The sequence below is a fragment of the Neovison vison genome, chromosome 13 (assembly GCF_020171115.1).
Source record: "Neovison vison isolate M4711 chromosome 13, ASM_NN_V1, whole genome shotgun sequence".
Lineage (NCBI taxonomy): Eukaryota > Metazoa > Chordata > Mammalia > Carnivora > Mustelidae > Neogale > Neogale vison.
Window position 1 is genome coordinate 5,287,962 of NC_058103.1, and position 17,090 is coordinate 5,305,051.

The 17,090-nt window shown below is 61.2% G+C and overlaps 2 protein-coding genes across 3 annotated transcripts in view; one reads left to right on the forward strand and one right to left on the reverse strand.

The window, feature by feature from the left end:
- WARS1 (tryptophanyl-tRNA synthetase 1) overlaps positions 1–1,525 on the forward strand; it is a 29,269-nt gene extending 27,744 nt beyond the window's left edge. For both annotated transcript variants that reach the window (XM_044231357.1, XM_044231358.1), the window contains exon 11: positions 163–1,525. In XM_044231357.1, the coding sequence (XP_044087292.1) occupies positions 163–324 (162 nt within the window). In that variant the 3' untranslated portion in view covers positions 325–1,525. The remainder of the gene's footprint in view (positions 1–162) is intronic.
- A 2,922-nt stretch (positions 1,526–4,447) lies between these two features.
- SLC25A47 (solute carrier family 25 member 47) lies at positions 4,448–9,693 on the reverse strand. Its single transcript, XM_044230464.1, has 6 exons — positions 9,666–9,693; positions 7,512–7,555; positions 7,110–7,181; positions 6,181–6,363; positions 5,175–5,505; positions 4,448–4,896 (listed from the first exon to the last, which is right to left on the reverse strand). The coding sequence occupies exons 1-6, from the start codon at positions 9,691–9,693 to the stop codon at positions 4,616–4,618; spliced, it is 939 nt and encodes a 312-aa protein (XP_044086399.1). The 3' UTR covers positions 4,448–4,615.
- Between the last annotated feature and the right edge of the window lie 7,397 nt (positions 9,694–17,090).

A 17,090-nucleotide genomic window follows, 5' to 3' on the forward strand; every position in this document is an offset into this window, starting at 1 on the left:
TTTGGAGAAAAGCACCGGGGAAGGTGCACGTCTTTGGACCTCCGGGCCCCACCCCTGTGCCAGGCTCTGCGCGGGTGCTGCGGGCTGGGCTGGCGCCCAGAGGAGGCGGGGGGGCCAGGCGCGTGAGCCGCCTGTCACTGTGGTCTGTCTCCTTCCGGGCAGGACTACACCAGCGGCGACATGCTCACTGGCGAGCTCAAGAAGACGCTCATAGAGGTTCTGCAGCCCTTGATCGCCGAGCACCAGGCCAGGCGCAAGGAGGTCACAGACGAGATCGTGAAAGAGTTCATGACTCCCCGGAAGCTGTCCTACGACTTCCAGTAACACTCCTTTTATATGTGCTTATAAAGACATGTAATTTACCAATAATTCCAGCCCAATCAAATCAGCACTACCCATAGGCTCTGTCACACGGTAATTACTGGATGGTATCTGGAAGCCCTGTGTGTGTGTCCGTGCCGTTTTTTTCCCATGACGTCCTCCTTTCTGTCTCTCGTGGGCCAAACCCTTGGGGTCACTGGGTGCCGGCTAACGTTCCATGGTCAGACAGTCCCGCTGGAGTCTCTCCCACAGAGCAGACCCCCATGGGGGACCTTTGGCTCTGTGTCCACAGGCCAGCCTGTCCGGTCCAGAGGACAGCTGCTGGTCGCCACACTCTCAGACCTGCTCTGTGAAGGAGCGTGGTGTCTGTCTGCGTCCCTGAATCAAAACGCATTAGCGTCCGTTCAAGCGTGCTTTGAAAAGTCTGCGAGCGGCGGGGTGGTGGGCACAGGCGTAATTCCGGCCGCGCCCAAGGGAATTGAGAAGAAGACTCGCCGACTGAAAGCTTTGCGAGACATTTGGCTACATGAGCTCCCAGCTTGAAAGCTGCTTTCCACGTTGAATATTGGCCCGCGGCGGCCGGGCGTTATAAATTGAGTCTTCGTGGGCGAGACTCCAGTTCCTACCACGCTCCCACCCGTGCATGCGCCCGCGCCAGGAATCGCGCTTTTCCCCGATGTGCTAACACTCCGTCGTGCCCGATGTGCTAACACTCCGTCGTGCCCGATGCGCTAACACTCCGTCGTGCCCGATGCGCTAACACTCCGTCGTGCCCGATGCGCTAACACTCCGTCGTGCCCGATGCGCTAACACTCCGTCGTGCCCGATGTGCTAACACTCCGTCCACCACGCAGTCCCTGACACTCCGCCCTGAAAGCCAAGGGCCGCTTCGTGCTGGTCGTGCCAGATGCTGAGGGCTCTGTTGTCTTTGCAGATGCTTTTGTTTTGACACTTGACTGGCGTGGAAGTCTCTGCACAGAGCAGTGCCCCGGGCCAGGTGGACGTAGCTAGAAAGTGCGCGGCGCCCTCCAGGCCCCGAGCGGCCTGTCCCCGGGAGGCTTGGTAAACCGCGCACCCTGTGTAGTTTGGAAAAGCGGAAGACCTGTCTCAGGGAAGGCCCAGGCTTGAGGGGTCTGTGCTTTCTGGAGATGCGGGGTCCACTCCCTCATGCCGCTCATTGGCGTGAATAAACTTCCTTCGGTCCTGCCTGTGTCGCTGTGCTTGTCTGTCTGGGCTTCAAGGAGGGACCAAGCCTGCTTTGGGCCCAGGGCGGGGCTGCCGCCAAGTGCGGCAGCTGCTCCAAGGGTGGCCCTCGCGTCCGCGGGGTTACCCAGAGGGGACATGAAGTGGGGACACAGCCTGGTAGCCCCCGTGGCCCCGAGGTGCAGGCTCCCAGGAATCCGCTGGGAGGTAGCCTGTCTGCCTTCTAGCCCTTGGCAAGTGCCCGGCTGCTGGCTGTCACAGCTCATGGGACGCCTCCAGCCACCCAGCAGGGATGTCCCGGGGCACGGCCATGGGCTGGGCAGTGTGGCTGGTGCGGGAGCCGCCTGTCTGCCTCAGCCCTTACAGGGATGGCGCCCCGGGCTCCCTCTGCCTGCCCAAACTCACTTCCAGGTGGGGAAACGGACACTTGAGAGAGGCAGTGTGGCTTGTCCAAGGCCACCCACTGCGTTTGTGGCAGGCCTGTCCTGCTTCTTATTTGCTGTGTCCACACGCACAGAGGGCCTGTTGCACAAATGAGGGCGCCGAGGTTCCTTCCCCGGCCTCAACACCACCCCTGGCCAGAGCCCCCAGCTCCCTCACCTGGCTGGGTGCGGCCCTCCAGGCTAAGTTACATCTTGTCGCTAGATTGCACCTGTGTCACAATGCACTGAATGGATAAAACGAGGGTAGGAGAGCACATTACCATTGGGCTGCCTCTCCCTGCACAGGCTACATGACCTTGGGCAGGCCACCTTACCTCTGGGGACCCCCACCCCCACCATACCTCATGCTGGGGTCTTGAGACCATGCCCTGGGTTAGAGGTCAGGACCTCTATCTTGTCATTGCTGGCAAGGGCCACAGCTCCTCCCACCGCCAGTTTTCTAAAAAAGCAGGTTCTAAAGGGACCCCCTGGGTTAGGACAGACAGGTGCAACAGGCCAGCAGTTGCTGGCAGGAGGTCAGGTCGAAGCCCCCATGGTGTGGGGACTCCTGCCAGAGGAGTTCCGCCAGCCTGGGATCGCAGCTGAGCCGGGGCTGGGGATGGGGCACAGTGGGGAGCAGGGAGCTCACAGTCCAGGACGAGAACAAGGAAGGAGGCTCTCGGACATCTGATAGATGAGCTCTCCCAGGGAGTTCTGTGCGCCTTGGCCCTTCTCAGAGGCCCACAATTCTCCGGTCCGCTGTGGGAGCCCTGGGGACACCACCCTTGGTCTCCCACTTGAAATTTCAGGCGCAGGCGGAACTGGAGTACCGCCACTAATTCTTCCCAGGCTAGAGCAAACGGGTACTAGAGGTCTTCTTGCCAGAAGCGGCCGTGGGGTCAGGGTTTTGATGAATTATCGACCTTTTGTCAGTTGGTAGGTACCCTTTTCCCAGCACCTGGCTAGAACGCCAGGATCTTTCACTCGAAGCCGGAGGAACTTCCTGGAATCCAGGGCCGAACTTCCTCATTCCACACCCGGTGAGCACCTACAGTGCTCCAGGCCCTGTGCTGGACAGAGTCCGAGTCAGACATGGGTCCAGCAGGGTGTGGGGTGAGGGCAGATGAGTGACCAAGGAGCCAGGACCCCGTGGGAGCCTAAAAAGCAGCCCAGTGGTAGCTTCCTGAAGGAGGTGATGCCTGGGGAAAGGGTGTTCGTGGCCCAGAGCACTGGGTGTAAGCAAATGCTTGGGGCAGTATGACAGAAGCGGACCGGGACGGAAGGGGAACCGGGAAAGCGTTTCCAGAACACAAGAGGTCCTTCGGTCCAAAGACCTGGTCAAGGCTAGGGTCTGTGAGTGAGGATAATCGAGGCAGGTGTTGGCCGGCTTTTCCAAGAGTCCTGACCCCTGATAGCCCCCCATGACCGGGAGCCACATTGCGGACAGGAGGATTCCAGAAATGCGGGCTCGAGTCCGCCCCCACCCCTGCCACGGTGGGCAGGCCCAGCTCCCTCTCCGAGCTGTTTGCTCTGCGGTGTCCGATTGTTGTGATGACCCATGTAGGACCTGCCACCCCCTCCCTGACCTCTCCTCCGGGCCCATGTGGAAAGGTGGCTCACAGCCAATTATCCAGGCAGCAGAGCAGTCAAAAGGGGGTGGGTTTGGGGTGGGGGTAGTGAGGAAAGCAAACCTCATGCTGAAGGCTGAGTGGCCTCCCGTGGCTGGGCTCAGTGCCCCAAAGGCCAAGGGAGTGGAGCCAGCCACAGTGCTGGCCTCAGTGTGCCCGTCCGTGTAGTGGGAACACTGGCCATACAGGTCCGGAGGGCTGGGCTTCTGAGGACAAGCAGATCGCCCGCCCCACAGACCACGGAGCAGCAGCACCGAGCAGGCCCAAAGACGTTTTTTTTGTTTGTTTTTATTTATTTGACAGAGAGAGAGAGAGAGAGCGAGTGAGCCCAGGTAGGCAAAGGGAGAGAGAGAGAGAAGCAGGCTCTCCACTGAGCAGGGAGCCCGATGTGGGGTTTGATCCCAGGACCCTGGCATCATGACCTGACCCAAAGGCAGTCGCTTAACCGACTGAGCCACCCAGGTGCCCACCCAAAGACATTTTATTATCAACAGCTCCCTGCTCAGTCTCCGGGATCTCCCAGAGGGCAAGGGTGCGGGAGCAGGTCTGGCTGTGGCCGTCCGGTCAGTGCCCTCTCTGAGCAGCCCGGTGTGGGGAGCACTCGGGCAGGTGCCCTAGAGCTCACCAAACAGCCGAGGAGAGCTGCGTGGGGGCCCCGCGGGGAGGGCGGCCAGGGGACAGCAGAGGACTGGATGGAGGCACAGGGATGCTCCGAAGACACGGGCTGCTGGGAGGGGTGACCAGGAAGCTGCAACTCCGACGACGTGCTCCAGCGACTCCATGGGACGGATGTCCTCATCCAAGAGGCCCACTCCTCCCTGGCCATATGACCCTCATGCCAACCCCAGGCTGCTGGCAAATGGGCCCCTCAGACTCCCTGTGGTCCTGTAGCCCCAAGCACAGCAACTCGGATCCAGGGAGACTCAGGCTGTCCTGGGTGGCAGCTCCGTGGGCCCAGACCCCAAGACTCTCCCGCGCCTCCTCCAGCCCCCAGGACCTCAGGAAGCTGCGGCGGGTCGGCCCCAGGGGCATCGGGACTGGCTACACTGACAAGCCCCGGATGAGCCGCAGCACGGCCTCGTAGGCAACAAAGACCACCATGTTGACGGGGAAGGCGCGACAGCAGTTGAGCGTCAGCCCCTTGAAGAGGACCCGAGGCCCCTCCTCGCGCACACTGGTCACCACGCAGTGCAGAAGGCCACGGTAGCGCCTCTGGCCCTGCCCGTCCGCCTGCAGGCGTGACTTGATCACGTCCATGGGGGTGGCCACGGCCCAGGCCAGGACCCCAGCACAGCCCCCGGCCACCAGCACGCCCAACACATCTGCAGGGAGAGAGCCGCAACCGCCTCAACACCCCACCAGCTGGCCGGGGACATGGGGGGAGTCCCCGGAATGGAGCTCGGGGCTCACGCCCCCGACACGTGAAGCCACACGACAGGTCTGTCCCACTCCTGGGGTGGAGGGCACGGACATTCCCACCCCCGGTGGGGGAGCTCCGCAGCACCCGTGTTTGGCCCGAGCGCGTCCACACCACCTCCCCCAGCTCCACGGCCCACTGTGCTGGGCCCCACCCCACCTGCCAGGCCCCGGGCCCCCTCACCTGGCTGGCTGTGGCCAGCGGGCGTGAGCTGCTCACAGAGGATGGTGTAAGATAGGAAGTAAGTGGCGAAGGAGTGGCCGTCGCGAAAGAGCAGGGCCGAGCTGCCCTTGTAGAGACCCCGCAGCCCCTCCTCGCGGGCCACCGTGGCCAGACAGTGCAGTGGCCCTCGGTACTTGGGCCCGGAACCGGCAGGGGGCGCGGGGCACAGCGGGGGCGCAGCCGAGGGCCACGAGGCCGAAGGGCGCCGCTGCTGCGTCTGCGTCTGCGTCTGCGTCTGCGTCTGCGTCTGCAGGAGGACCTTGGCCACCTCTGTGGGCGAGGTCAGGAACACCTGCCGGGGAAGGAGGCGGGTAAGGAGGCGCAGGCCACGCTACCTGCACCCCGCTGGCTTCGTGCCCCCACGGCAACGCCCCCAGGGGCTTCTCCAGGGCTGGCCCACCGGGACGGTGCCATGGGGTTCAAAGCTCCGCTTCTGGCTTGGAGCGTCCCGACACACGCGAGGTGTTGGACAGATGCCTGTGACTCGGGTTCGTGGAGTATCTATCACGTAGTTAACAGGCGAAGCACATCCGTGTACCATGTAATTAGCAGAAGTCATGTCAGAAGACTACAGTACTCGGTACCGTATGACATGAGTGAGTGACATATTAATAACACGAGTAAGCGACATATTACTAACGATACTGGCTGCCGCTCTGTGGGTTCTCATACCTGACTCCGTCCCGGGGGCTCTCCACGGAGAACCTTACTGGAGCTTCACCACGCCTCTTACTGGCGAAGAGACAAAAGCTCAGAGAGGCTCCCTGGCGCGCCCAAGGTCGCCCAAGGTCGCCGAGCTAATGAGAATCAGCTGGGCCCCCACCCACCACCCCCAGCCCTCCCCCAGTCTCTGCCCTGCCCCAAGCCTGGGTTTCCCCCGCTGCGGGGCTGGGTGGCCTCCCGGGCGGCTCTCTCAGCCTCGCCGGACCCCGCAGTCCTGAGGGGCCCCGCCCCCCACCCCACTCACGCGGACCAGGCCAGAGGCAAATCCGGACAGCGTGACGTCAGTCTTGGCGGGCTTGGCGTCGGGGCTGCCATAGCGAAAGCGGCAGATGCGTGCCAGGCAGTGGCGGTAGGTGCCAAAAGACACGGACGAGACCAGGGACACGGTGCACACGGGCAGCGAGAGGCCTCGGTAGAAGCCCCACACCTGGTGGGCAGACAGACCAGACCCGAGGGCCCTGGTCAGGCCAGAGGCCCAGCCAGGAAGAGGGCCACCGCCGGGGGCCCAGGCCGAGTGGGCCGTGTCTCAGCCCTGCCCTGGCCTCCCTGACCATGGGACCTCAGGCCCGTCTCTCACAGCCAAGGCAATCGTAACCCCCCTCTCTCCAGGTGATGTGAGGGACTGAAGAGACAGATGGCCAGGCTGGACCTAGGACAGCTATTTGATGCTGATGACGTTGAATAGCGTGCTTACTGCTGCTATTTGATGCTGATGACGTTGAATAGCGTGCTTTACTGCTGCTGTTTTCTCATCCGTTCACCCCTGGCCCGCATCGAGCCCCAAGTTCATGTTGCTAAGTATCCCTGAGTCCCTCCTCTGGACTGGGCTCTGAGCTGGACATGGCACAACTAACAGTGTCACCCACCCCATATGGCGTTCAAGGAGTGCCCAGCCTGGAGGAGACAGAAATACAAACACTCGGGGTCCCTCCCTGACCCCCAAGGCCCCAGATGCCACCCGTGGACCCTCTCTTGAAGGCAGGACCTCGTTCTGGACACCTCCTATGTGCTGGACACTTGGCTCTCAACCTCAAAGAAACCCAGCAGCTTGGTACAATCCCTCCCATTTGGAAGGTGACAGCTGAGCTCGGACAGGGCTGGCTCATTGGGTGTGGCAGGCATGGGGCCGAGGCCCCGACGTCCTCTTGCCCATTACCTCGGGCCCCGGCCTACCCGCTCTTGGCGATACGTGTCCCAGACGCAGTGCCAGATGCCGCTGTACCTGGGCTCTGTCTGGATCTTGACCTGCGAGAGAAGCAGACTTCAGGAAGGGGTGGCTTTAGGCCGACAGCAAGGTCAGTAGGCCTGGGGGAGGGGACAAGCCAATGCCTTGATTGTCAGAGGCCTGTTGGCGCACCTCGGGCAGAGCAAGGACCGGGAGCCTGCGTGAGACAAGAACCCTGACGCGCAGGTGAGAAGAGGGGCTGACGGGGTCCCGAGGAGCGTGGGGACGGCCGGTCTGATCAGCCGGCCAGAAAGGTCTCCTGGCCACGGATGGGTGCCGAAGACTGGGAGGGCAGCCTGACCCCAGCCAGGGGCCTTAGGGTGGGCGGTGGAGGCCGGCCATTGCCATACCTTCACCGTGTCCAGGGGGTAGCCCACAGCAACACCGCAGACTCCTGGAGGGAAATCAGAGGGACCGGGTGAGGAGCAGGAACAGCCCGACCTTGTCTCATGGAAGGAGGTGAGGGTGAGCCCCGACCAGCTCCCACCGAGCCTGGACACACGCTCCCCGTCCACACCGTGTCTCATCAGCCCTGAGCACACGGATGCAGAGAAGGCAACTGAGGCTCAGCCACACCGCCAGCAATTTCTCCTTCCCTGTCTTGGCCTGGCGATGCCTCATTCCAACAGCCAGGGATGCATTTCGACACCTGCCGGGCCCTGTCTCCAAGCCAGGCAGCTCTTGTCCTCAAGCCTTGAAGGGTCTGTCTGTGCTTCACCTGTGGGCTGTGTATGCAGAAGAAGGGCACAGACCCTACAAAGGCCAGGAGGTGGGAAATCCCAGGTCACCCAGGACTCTGCGAAGGAATGCCTGAAACCACAAGTCTGCGTGGAGCACTCAAGTGGGACACGAGGCTTTCTAGACCAGGGTCCTCTCCCTGCAAAGGGCCAGGTGCCACCATCCTTTCTCTTTCCACCAGAACCTCAATGTCCAAGCCCCCAGCACTGTCATGGGGAAGCCAGAGACCCACAGAGCCCTGAGGTTACATACCCTGGGGGTAAAGGGTGGTGAGGGTCACCTGAGAACAAGGCACTGGGGGTTCTGCCCTATTTAGTAGGCATTCCAAGACTCAATATGTGTGCATGAATGAATGAAGGAGTGTGAGGAAATGAACAAAGGACTGACTGAATGACTGGATTAGAATTATCCTCCTTTTTTTTTTTTTTTTTTAAAGATTTTATTTATTTATTTGAGAGAGAGAGAGACAGTGAGAGAGAGCATGAGCGAGGAGAAGGTCAGAGAGCGAAGCAGACTCCCCATGGAGCTGGGAGCCTGATGTGGGACTCGATCCCGGGACTCCAGGATCACGCCCTGAGCCGAAGGCAGTCGTCCAACCAACTGCGCCACCCAGGCGTCCCCTAGAATTATCCTCCTTGACTCTCACAGAGACCCCACCGAACTCCTACTCACTCATCAAAGCCCCACCACAGCTTCACCTCCTCTCTGGAGCCCTCCCTGACCCCTGAATCTGGGCTGCCTCTGTGCCATTAAACATATTGATCACAGCCCCGATCACGTGGTTTTGCTGCTGTCCCACGCGTGCCATGTCTGTCCTCCACAGGGACAAGACCCAGGTCTTCGAGAGCCCTTCTTGGCTTTGTGATCTTCGCCAAGTCAAGCCCCTTCCTTCTCTGAGCCCCCTCCTTAGGGGCTAACGTGCAGGGAGGCAGCTGGTCTTAGGCCCGGCACATAGTCACACCTCAGAAATGTCACCAGAGACCCAGGGCTCCAGCCTGTCCTGGGTCAGCACCGCCCTCCCCACCTGAGGGAGGAGGACATCCCACACCATTCCCAGAAGTATCGACCAGTACCCTTGCTGTTTCACAAGACAGGGCAAGGCCAAGGGTGCCTCGCCCAAAATAGGCTCCAGCCTGCAGGATGGAGGGTCGGGGGTGGGGGAAGACCGCCCCCCACCTGTTTCCCAACGGGCTGTTATCTCTCTGGATCTGTCTTTTGTAACCAGCCATTCCCCCAGAAGGGAAAATAGTTTGGGAGGCCAATAGGCGGGGAGAGCGCGCACACCAGCCTGCAGGTATGGCCAGGGCTCCCGCAGGGCCTCTCCCCCTCCCCGCCCACCCCCTGCAGCCTGCATTTCCGGATCCAGGCCTGTTTGTCCTCACTGTCCACCCTTCCTCCCCCCAACCCCCCCCACCCCCCCAACCCCCCCCCACCCCCCGCCACTGTTCCTTCCCACAGCTGGGCCATTCCTCCCCACACTGATGGCTGTGAGCCTTCCCCGCCCCGACCCCTCCCTGCCTCCCTCTGAGACCACCCTCTGCGCACCCCCATCCCCGCCTGAGGGCTGCAGGCTGAGAGGGCTGGGCTGTGCAGACTCACCTCCCCCTGTGCCGCCCCCCAGCACGTGCGGCCCACACCAGGGCGAAACCACTTCCAGAGCCCCTGACACCCCACTGCCACTGGCACCGGAGGGTCTACTGCCAAGGCCCAGCACTTCCCCACGCCTCCTGGTCCCCCGCCCCCCCAAACCCCTCCATGTCCATTACCTCCGATGGCTCCAGCCACAAAATCCATTGACAGCGCTGTGCTGGGAGAGGCCCTGCGTCTGCCTGCCTGACAGCGGTCTGCCGCCACCGGGGTGGCCTCGACCAACTCGCCAGCTGCTGGCTGGCCTTAAATAGCCAGGGCTGGGGGAGGGACAAGAGACGGGAGCCTGCTGACCAGTGGCCTTGAAGGCAGAGGCCCTGCGGGTCAATGCCCAAACGCAGGCACTGGGCAGCTGGACTCCCTCCCACACACTCCCCCAGAGGACGCTTGTCCCAGTGCCCTGGGGATCCAGGGGTCAGGGAAATACTCGAGAGGCCGCAGGAGGTGGCAAGTCTCACTGTCCACACTGCCTGCAGGGCTGGGCCCCAGGGCCAGGTGCAGACACCTCCAGGGAGGTCCGAGGATGAGGCTGTGGTGCCCCTGTCCCTCCAAGCCCAAGTTCAGGCCTTCACGGGGTCCTCGGGCCTCCCCAGCAGCCCTCAGAGCTCCATCCTACTCACTCAGCAGACACCATCGGAGCTGGGGCTGCCCTGAGGAGGACCAGCCGTCCTCAGGAGGCTCCGGCAGGCAGGAGGGAGTGGGGGCGAGCCCGGGAAGTCCGCAAGAGCCCCCCCTTTCCCCACCACGAGCAAACACAGGTCCCAGCCGGTGTCTGCTCCATGCCCTTCACACTGCCTTGACCCCACGCTGTCCGTGTGCGCCCACATCTGTTTCCTGTTCTCCCTCCTGGCCCCACTGTCTCTGCCTCTGCTCAGCCCCCAGCACTCAGCACTGACCAAGCCCTGAGGGCCCCAAGCCCTGCAGGACCCACTGCTAGGGACCAGCGGCCATGTTGCTGACTGGGCCTCTCACAAAGCCAGGGCGCTCCCGAAGGGGGTGGGGTTGCTGATGGTCCCCATTTTACAGATGGAACCACTGAGGCCCAGAAAGGGGATTTGTCCAAGGCCATGCAGGTGACGGGGCCAGATGTGATCGCCAGACACTCTGGAATGCCCAGCCCCTCTCTGATGCCGAGGGCCAGGCCCTGATGCCCATGAGCTTGGTCCCCATGGCCGTCACCCAGTGGGCCCTCCCGGGGGCTCAGCACATTCTCCTATATGAGCCATACGGCAATGCTGTGAGGTGGCCGCGGGGGCCCTTGGGCTTAAGGAGGCTGTGCACGTGCCCAGGGCCACACAGAGTGAGTGTCCTGCTGGCCAGAAAGCTGGCAGAACCAGAGTGGAGGGATCCAGGGTTCAGACCGCCTCGTCTGGGTGGCAGGTCAGGGACTGTGTGTCTGCCTGTTTTCTTGTGTTCTGACGGGTGGACGCAGGCCGGCCTTGAACAGGCTGGGTGCTGATGGAGGGACAGCCCCATCCCTGCCTGCCTGGCCACTGCAGGGTGAAGGGGGGACAGGCTGGCAGTGGCGCCCGCCATGTCAGAGGGCAAAGGGCAGGATGGAATCCACAGAAGCTGTGTGCGGATGCCCAGCCTCACCATCGCTTGGGAACCAGGCTGTTTGCATTCAAAGATTTTATTTATTTATCTATCAGACTGAGAGAGTGAGAGAGAGAGAGAGAGAGCACAAACACAGCAGGCAGAGGGACAAGCAGACTCCGGGCTGAGCAGGGAGCCCGAGGCGAGACGCGATCCCAGGAGCCTGGGATCACGACCGGACCCGAAGGCCGACGGCTCACTAGCTGAGCCACTCAGGCGTCCCGCCCGGGCTGCTGGCATTCAAAGCCCAGCTCTGAGACCCCAGCAAGACAGGAGTCGCTGCCTCGTGGCTCTTACATTCTGGGGAGACAGACACCAACAGACGAGGTGGCAAGCGCACAGAGACAGAAAACAGCAGCGAGTGCCAAGGACAGAGGCAGAGGAGGGAGGAGACCAGGAGTGAGTGGGCTGGGGCGGGGTAGCCCAAGACGGTGACACAGGAGACAAGTGTGTTTTCCCCCGTCACTGCCGCCAAGTAGCACCCGCCCTTCGTCTCCCGGACAAATGTGCCCAAACTAAACCCTTCTCCTCAGCCGACCTGGAAAACACGCCACCTCGCCCTTCGGGGCGGCAGCTCCCCAGCCTGCTTCGGAGCTTCGGGCAGGGAGGGGTGTGTGGAAGGACGAGTGGACGGGTCTCCTGGCCGCCCCAGAGAGGCAGGAATGGGAACAGGTGAGCGTGGCCAGCCCGCCGCCGAGAGAAGCCTGTCTCCGCTGGGGCTTCACCGAGGCTTCCAGGAAGGGGCACTTCGGAGCTGCTCATGAAGTAGGAAGGGACCCACAGGAGTGCAGGACCGTGCGATTCCCAGCGTGGACCCTGAGGGCAGGCTCACGGGGGAGGCCCCTGAGAGCACACGAAAATCTTCAAGAACACAGACCGGGTGAACGAGAGGAGAGAGAGACCCCCAAGCCCCCCGGGGGGTACACCTTGGAGGCACACCTGGCCCCTCACCAGCCCTCATGCTCCCTGCCACGCGGCATAGAAGCCGAGGGCCCGGCTCTCAAGGGGGCTGAGGACAGGAACTCCAGAGGACGGAGCCCGAAGCAGCAGAACAGGTGCCAGAGGGGAGATTCTGGCCGGGGAAGGGAAGGGACTGTCCCTGGGCAGTTGCCCCAGGAAGACGCTGCCCGGCTGAGCGACCATGACAGGAGGAGAGCCGTGGAGGAGGAGGGATGCTGAGGTAGCACAAGGCCTTTCTGCGGAAGGTTCTGGAATAGGGGGACTCCGACTTCAGGACTCCTGCAAGACGCCAGCGCTCCTGGATTCCAGGAAGCTGAGGGTAGTGGCCCATCCTCTGCCTGTCTCTGGAGCTTCCCCCCAAACCTGTGCTCCCCGTGGGCCTGCCCGCCGGGTCCATGACTGTCCCAAACACGCCTCAGGGCTCAGGACGCGTCGTGCTCTGCCCACTGTCACGCCCCCTCCCGCCTCCTGGGGTGCCAACTCCAGCTCACCTGGCCGCCCAGCCCAGGGCCCTGGTGGGGGCACACTGCCCTGGGGTGCCCGTTTACACGGCCCTTCGGCTGGGGACAATGGTCTGCTCCTCCACCCCCCAGACAGTGTGGCACCCCAGGAGGGGCAGAGCTGGGCCGGCTCGCGTCGGGCCCCAGTGCCAGCCCTGAGCGTGGGCTCCAGGGGCCCCACAAGTCTCATGACCTCTGAATGAGCGGCGGGCACACAGTGTCTGCCACACGTGGCTGGGCGCCACGGGCCTGGCTCCTCTGTCCCGCCGGGCTGGCCCAGCCCAAACTGTGGATCACCTCTGGGGCCCTCTGGGTTCAGGGCACCCGCAGGCAGGCCCCCTGTATGCTCTGCTTTTAACCTTGCAGCATGTGCTATGAGACTCTTTATATCGTCCCCGTCCTGAGTTTCTGGTCATCTCATCTGGCCGGAGTCCCCCTCACTCCGGTCTCTCGACCTCTCCAAGGCCCAGCGGGCTGGGAAAGGTGCCACGCACAGAGAGGCCCAGGGCTCACCCGGACTGGCAAGCGTGCAGAAGGCTGCAACACGCCCGATGGCATGAAGATGCTGGACACCCACACAGCACGCCAGCGACTCTGGGCTCGACTCCATCCCAGCAATCGCTTCACGTCTACCTAACGAGAGAACGCTGGGCCCCGCGGACTTGGAGAACAGTGGCTGGGTGTCCCCATCTGGTCCCCGGCCCTTCAGGCTCCGAGACCCAGACCCGCTGCTCCCGGAGTCTGATTCCTTAGGTCTGGGAAGCTGTGTCTTAGCCAGCATCCTGGGAAACTCCAATCCCGGAGATCTGGAATGGGGAGCCTGTGGCTGGGGCCCCACAGCAGGACGGGCCAGGGTCCCACTCCCCTCACCCAGGTCTGGCTCCTCAGCTGCCTGCTTGCCCTGACAGAGCTGGCAATGTGACTCCTTGCCCTTTTTTTTTTTTTTTTAACGTAGGCACCAAGCTCAGCATGGAACCCAATGTGGGTCTTGAACTCACAACCCCGAGATCAAGACCTGAGCTGGGATGGAGTCGGATGCTTTACCAACTGAGCCACCCAGGTGCCCCTGTGACTCCCGCTCTGGAGTCAAAACCCACAGGCAGGGGTGCACAGGTCTGGCTCTGCAGGGACACGTGTGCACACACACAGACCCCGCCCCGGGCCAGGAGAGGCATGTCCCCATCTCTGCGCCTCTCTGCCTCCTTATCAGGGCCGACTATAGCCTAGCAGGAAGAAACTTTGTTTCTGAAGTTTTTAATTCTAAAAAGGCATGTTAGAAAAAACGATTACCCCAAACCCCCAGCACCCCTCACCTCTTTTTCACAGACACAGGTCCCAGGAGAAGGTTCAGGCTGTTGCCGGCGGGGCCTCCCACTGGCCTCACCCCCCCACCCAGGGTCCATCACCTTCCACGGCTCGGATTCTGTCAGCTTGCACATTTATTAAGTACCTGCTGTGTGCCCGCCTTGTTTAGGGTTAATAAAGAAGACAGAGAAGGCCCCTGCCCTGGTAGAGCTCACATTCTAGTGGAACAGAGGAGAAAATTAATGTCGCCCTAGGAGTTGAAAGCTGTGTGGGGAGGGGCGGAGGGCTGTCTGCGCTAGACAGGGGAGGCCAGCCAAGCCCCTTGTGAGGAGGTGAGGAGTGAACAGGGACCTGAGTTCTGGAAGCGATCCTGGCAAGGGAAGGGCTTCCTAGGCAGAGGAAGCGGCCTGTGCAACAGCACCAGGGTGATGATGGCCAGGTCACCTTGGGCTTGGAGGCACTGAACCTAGGTTCTATCCCAAGTGAATGGGGAGTCAGTTGACAGCCCTGACCTCCTCACCCCACCTCACCAGGGTCAAAACAGCCTCCGGTCACTGAATCCAAGTGACTCCCGGGAGGCGAGAAACAGAGGTGAGTTTTCTTCACCTCTATTCCTGCTGGTGTTTCTAATTCTTCCGCACGGGACCCATCTTGTGTAAGAAATTATAAAAGCCGTACAAAGTAGGGCACCTGGGTGGCTCAGTGGGTTAAAGCCTCTGCCTTTGGCTCAGGTCATGATCCCGGGGTCCTGGGATCAAGTTCCACATCAGGCTCTCTGCTCAGCAGGGAGCCTGCTTCCTCCTCTCTCTCTACCTGCCTCTCTGCCTACTTGTGATCTCCATCTGTCAAATAAATAAGTAAAATCTTAAAAAAAAAAAGCCGTACAAAGTAAAAACTTGCACCACGCACTTCTCAGTGACCTGGCTTAATCCCTAGTCCCCTGTCACACTCCCTCCCTCCTTTGTTGTCCTGCCACTGCTCTGGCCTTGGGCCCCTCCTGCCCCCTAAAGTCTGGGGCCTGAGAAGAGCCCTGCCCGGTGGCCTCCCCAAGAACAGAGGTGGGGCCTGGGGAGCTAGGGATGGTGAGGGGTTTGAACCACCACATTCTGTGCTCTAGTTTTACCTTCAGGAAACGAAACAGACACAAAACCCGACTGCTGATGTCATAACACAGATTTCAAAATACAGGCATTGCGCACTCATTTACTTGGCCGTGACTTCCTTGTTTTCCCTTTCTGGTCTCTCCTGAACAGCCACCAGTCCCTGGAGGTCAGGCTGATGACTCCCAGGGAGCCCAGGCTCATACTACCTGCCGCAAGCACGACATTAACTGCAAGGCACGTGCATTCTCTTAAAAAAAAAAAAAAAAGGGGGGGGGATGACTGGGTGGCTCAGTGGGTTAAGCAGCTGCCTTCGGCTCAGGTCATGATCCCAGGGTCCTGGGATCCAGCCTGACATCAGGCTCTCTGCTCAGTGGAGAGCCTTCTTCTCCCTCTCCCTCTGCTTGCCGCTCTGCCTACTTGTGCTCTCTCTGTCAAACAAATAAAATCTTAAAAAAATATATATGTATATATACGCATATATTTATATATACAAATATATTAACATATAAATATATGTAGATGAAAATATATATGTAAAGCAGGGTGCCTGGGTGGTACAGTTGGGTAAGCATCCGGCTCTTGGTTTTGGCTCCGGTCATGAGAGGGAACCCCCCCGTGGGACTCCACACTCAGGGGGAAGTCGGAGCCTGCTTGAGATTCTCTCCCTCTCCTTCTGCCCCTCCCCCTGCCTGTGTACTCTCTCTAAAATAAATAAATAAATCTGCGCGCGTGCACGCGCACACACACACACACATATAAAGCAGGTCGGATCGTCCTAGCTTCCTTCTCAGCTGTCCCATCATAGCGTTCTGACCTACTGCCTCTTAAGGTACAGGACTCTCTTCTCAAGCCTCCAAAACTAGAGGTAGCTGCTACAGGCCTTATGCTCCACCTCCCGGGGCACTGGCAACCAAGGGACAAGTATCCCTAGGGGTGAGTCACCTGGGTGTAGCTTCACTGTCAGGCCTTGGAGGCCTCCAGCCACCCAAGCATCCCCACCATCAACTCCTGCCTGTCTTGGGTCTGGGCTTCTCCTGGCGCCCATGTTATTGCTTTCCTGGCTCCTTGAGGTCAGAGGCTGGCGATATTCAAACCCAGGCCTCCAGACCCCTAGTTCAGGGCCCACCAGCCATCACGAGCACTGGACTAGGAGTCAGCAGACCTGGGTTTGGGTCTCTGCTTAATGAATATTCTTATCTAGAGTTTAAAGAATAAAAGGAAACCACACGTGACTGGTGATGTGGGATTCCTGGTGGCCTCTGGATCACCATGGATCACGGCTTAGCTGATACCCCCCTAGCACCAGAAATACATAATCTTTAAAACCTTGGGTACAGATCCATTGTAACCCCCCTCGCGATTTCAGAAACGGTACAGGGAGAGTAAAAGAACGGTGCGATGACCTGGAAACACCGCCGGGAGTGTGGTCCCAACCACAGGGCCATGAAGAAGGAAGTTGGGCCCCAGGCCGAAAAGGTGTTATCTCACCCTCATTGTGGAGGAGAAAGTGTCCAGTCAAGTCCAGTCCCAACCGGACAGTCCAGGCCTCCTGAGGCGCTGGGGAAGGAGGGAAGGACAGGTCTCTGACCAGGCGGGGGTCCTTGCCACTGCCAATCTCAGGGACTCTCCCCAGGCGGACTGCGTGGACCGGCTCCTTCTCTGACCCCACCGTGTACTCCCGCCTCCCCCGCCGCCTGGCTCGCCCAGTCCCGAGGCCTCCGGCGCCCCCTCTCCGCCGCGCGGCTCTGGGTGGTCCAGGAACCTGCCCGACTCTGCACCCTTCGCGGCTCCCACGGCCCCGCAGCGCGCGGGCAGGTGCGGACCCTCGAGGGACGCCCCACGGCCCCCTTCCCGGTCCCAGCTCCCTCCCCGCCGCCCGGGAAGGCTGGCGCGCTCGGACCCGGACATCCCGCGTACCGGGCCGGGCGGGAGCGCAGGCGGAGGGGCGACTCGCCGCCCGCGGGGCATCACAGCTAGTGGTGTCCGAGCCTGGGAGGATCCAGGCTTCGGCGCCCGCGTCCCCATTACACGGGCAGGGACCAGGGGTTTGGCGGCAGAGTCGGGATGTGGCCCCAGGCCC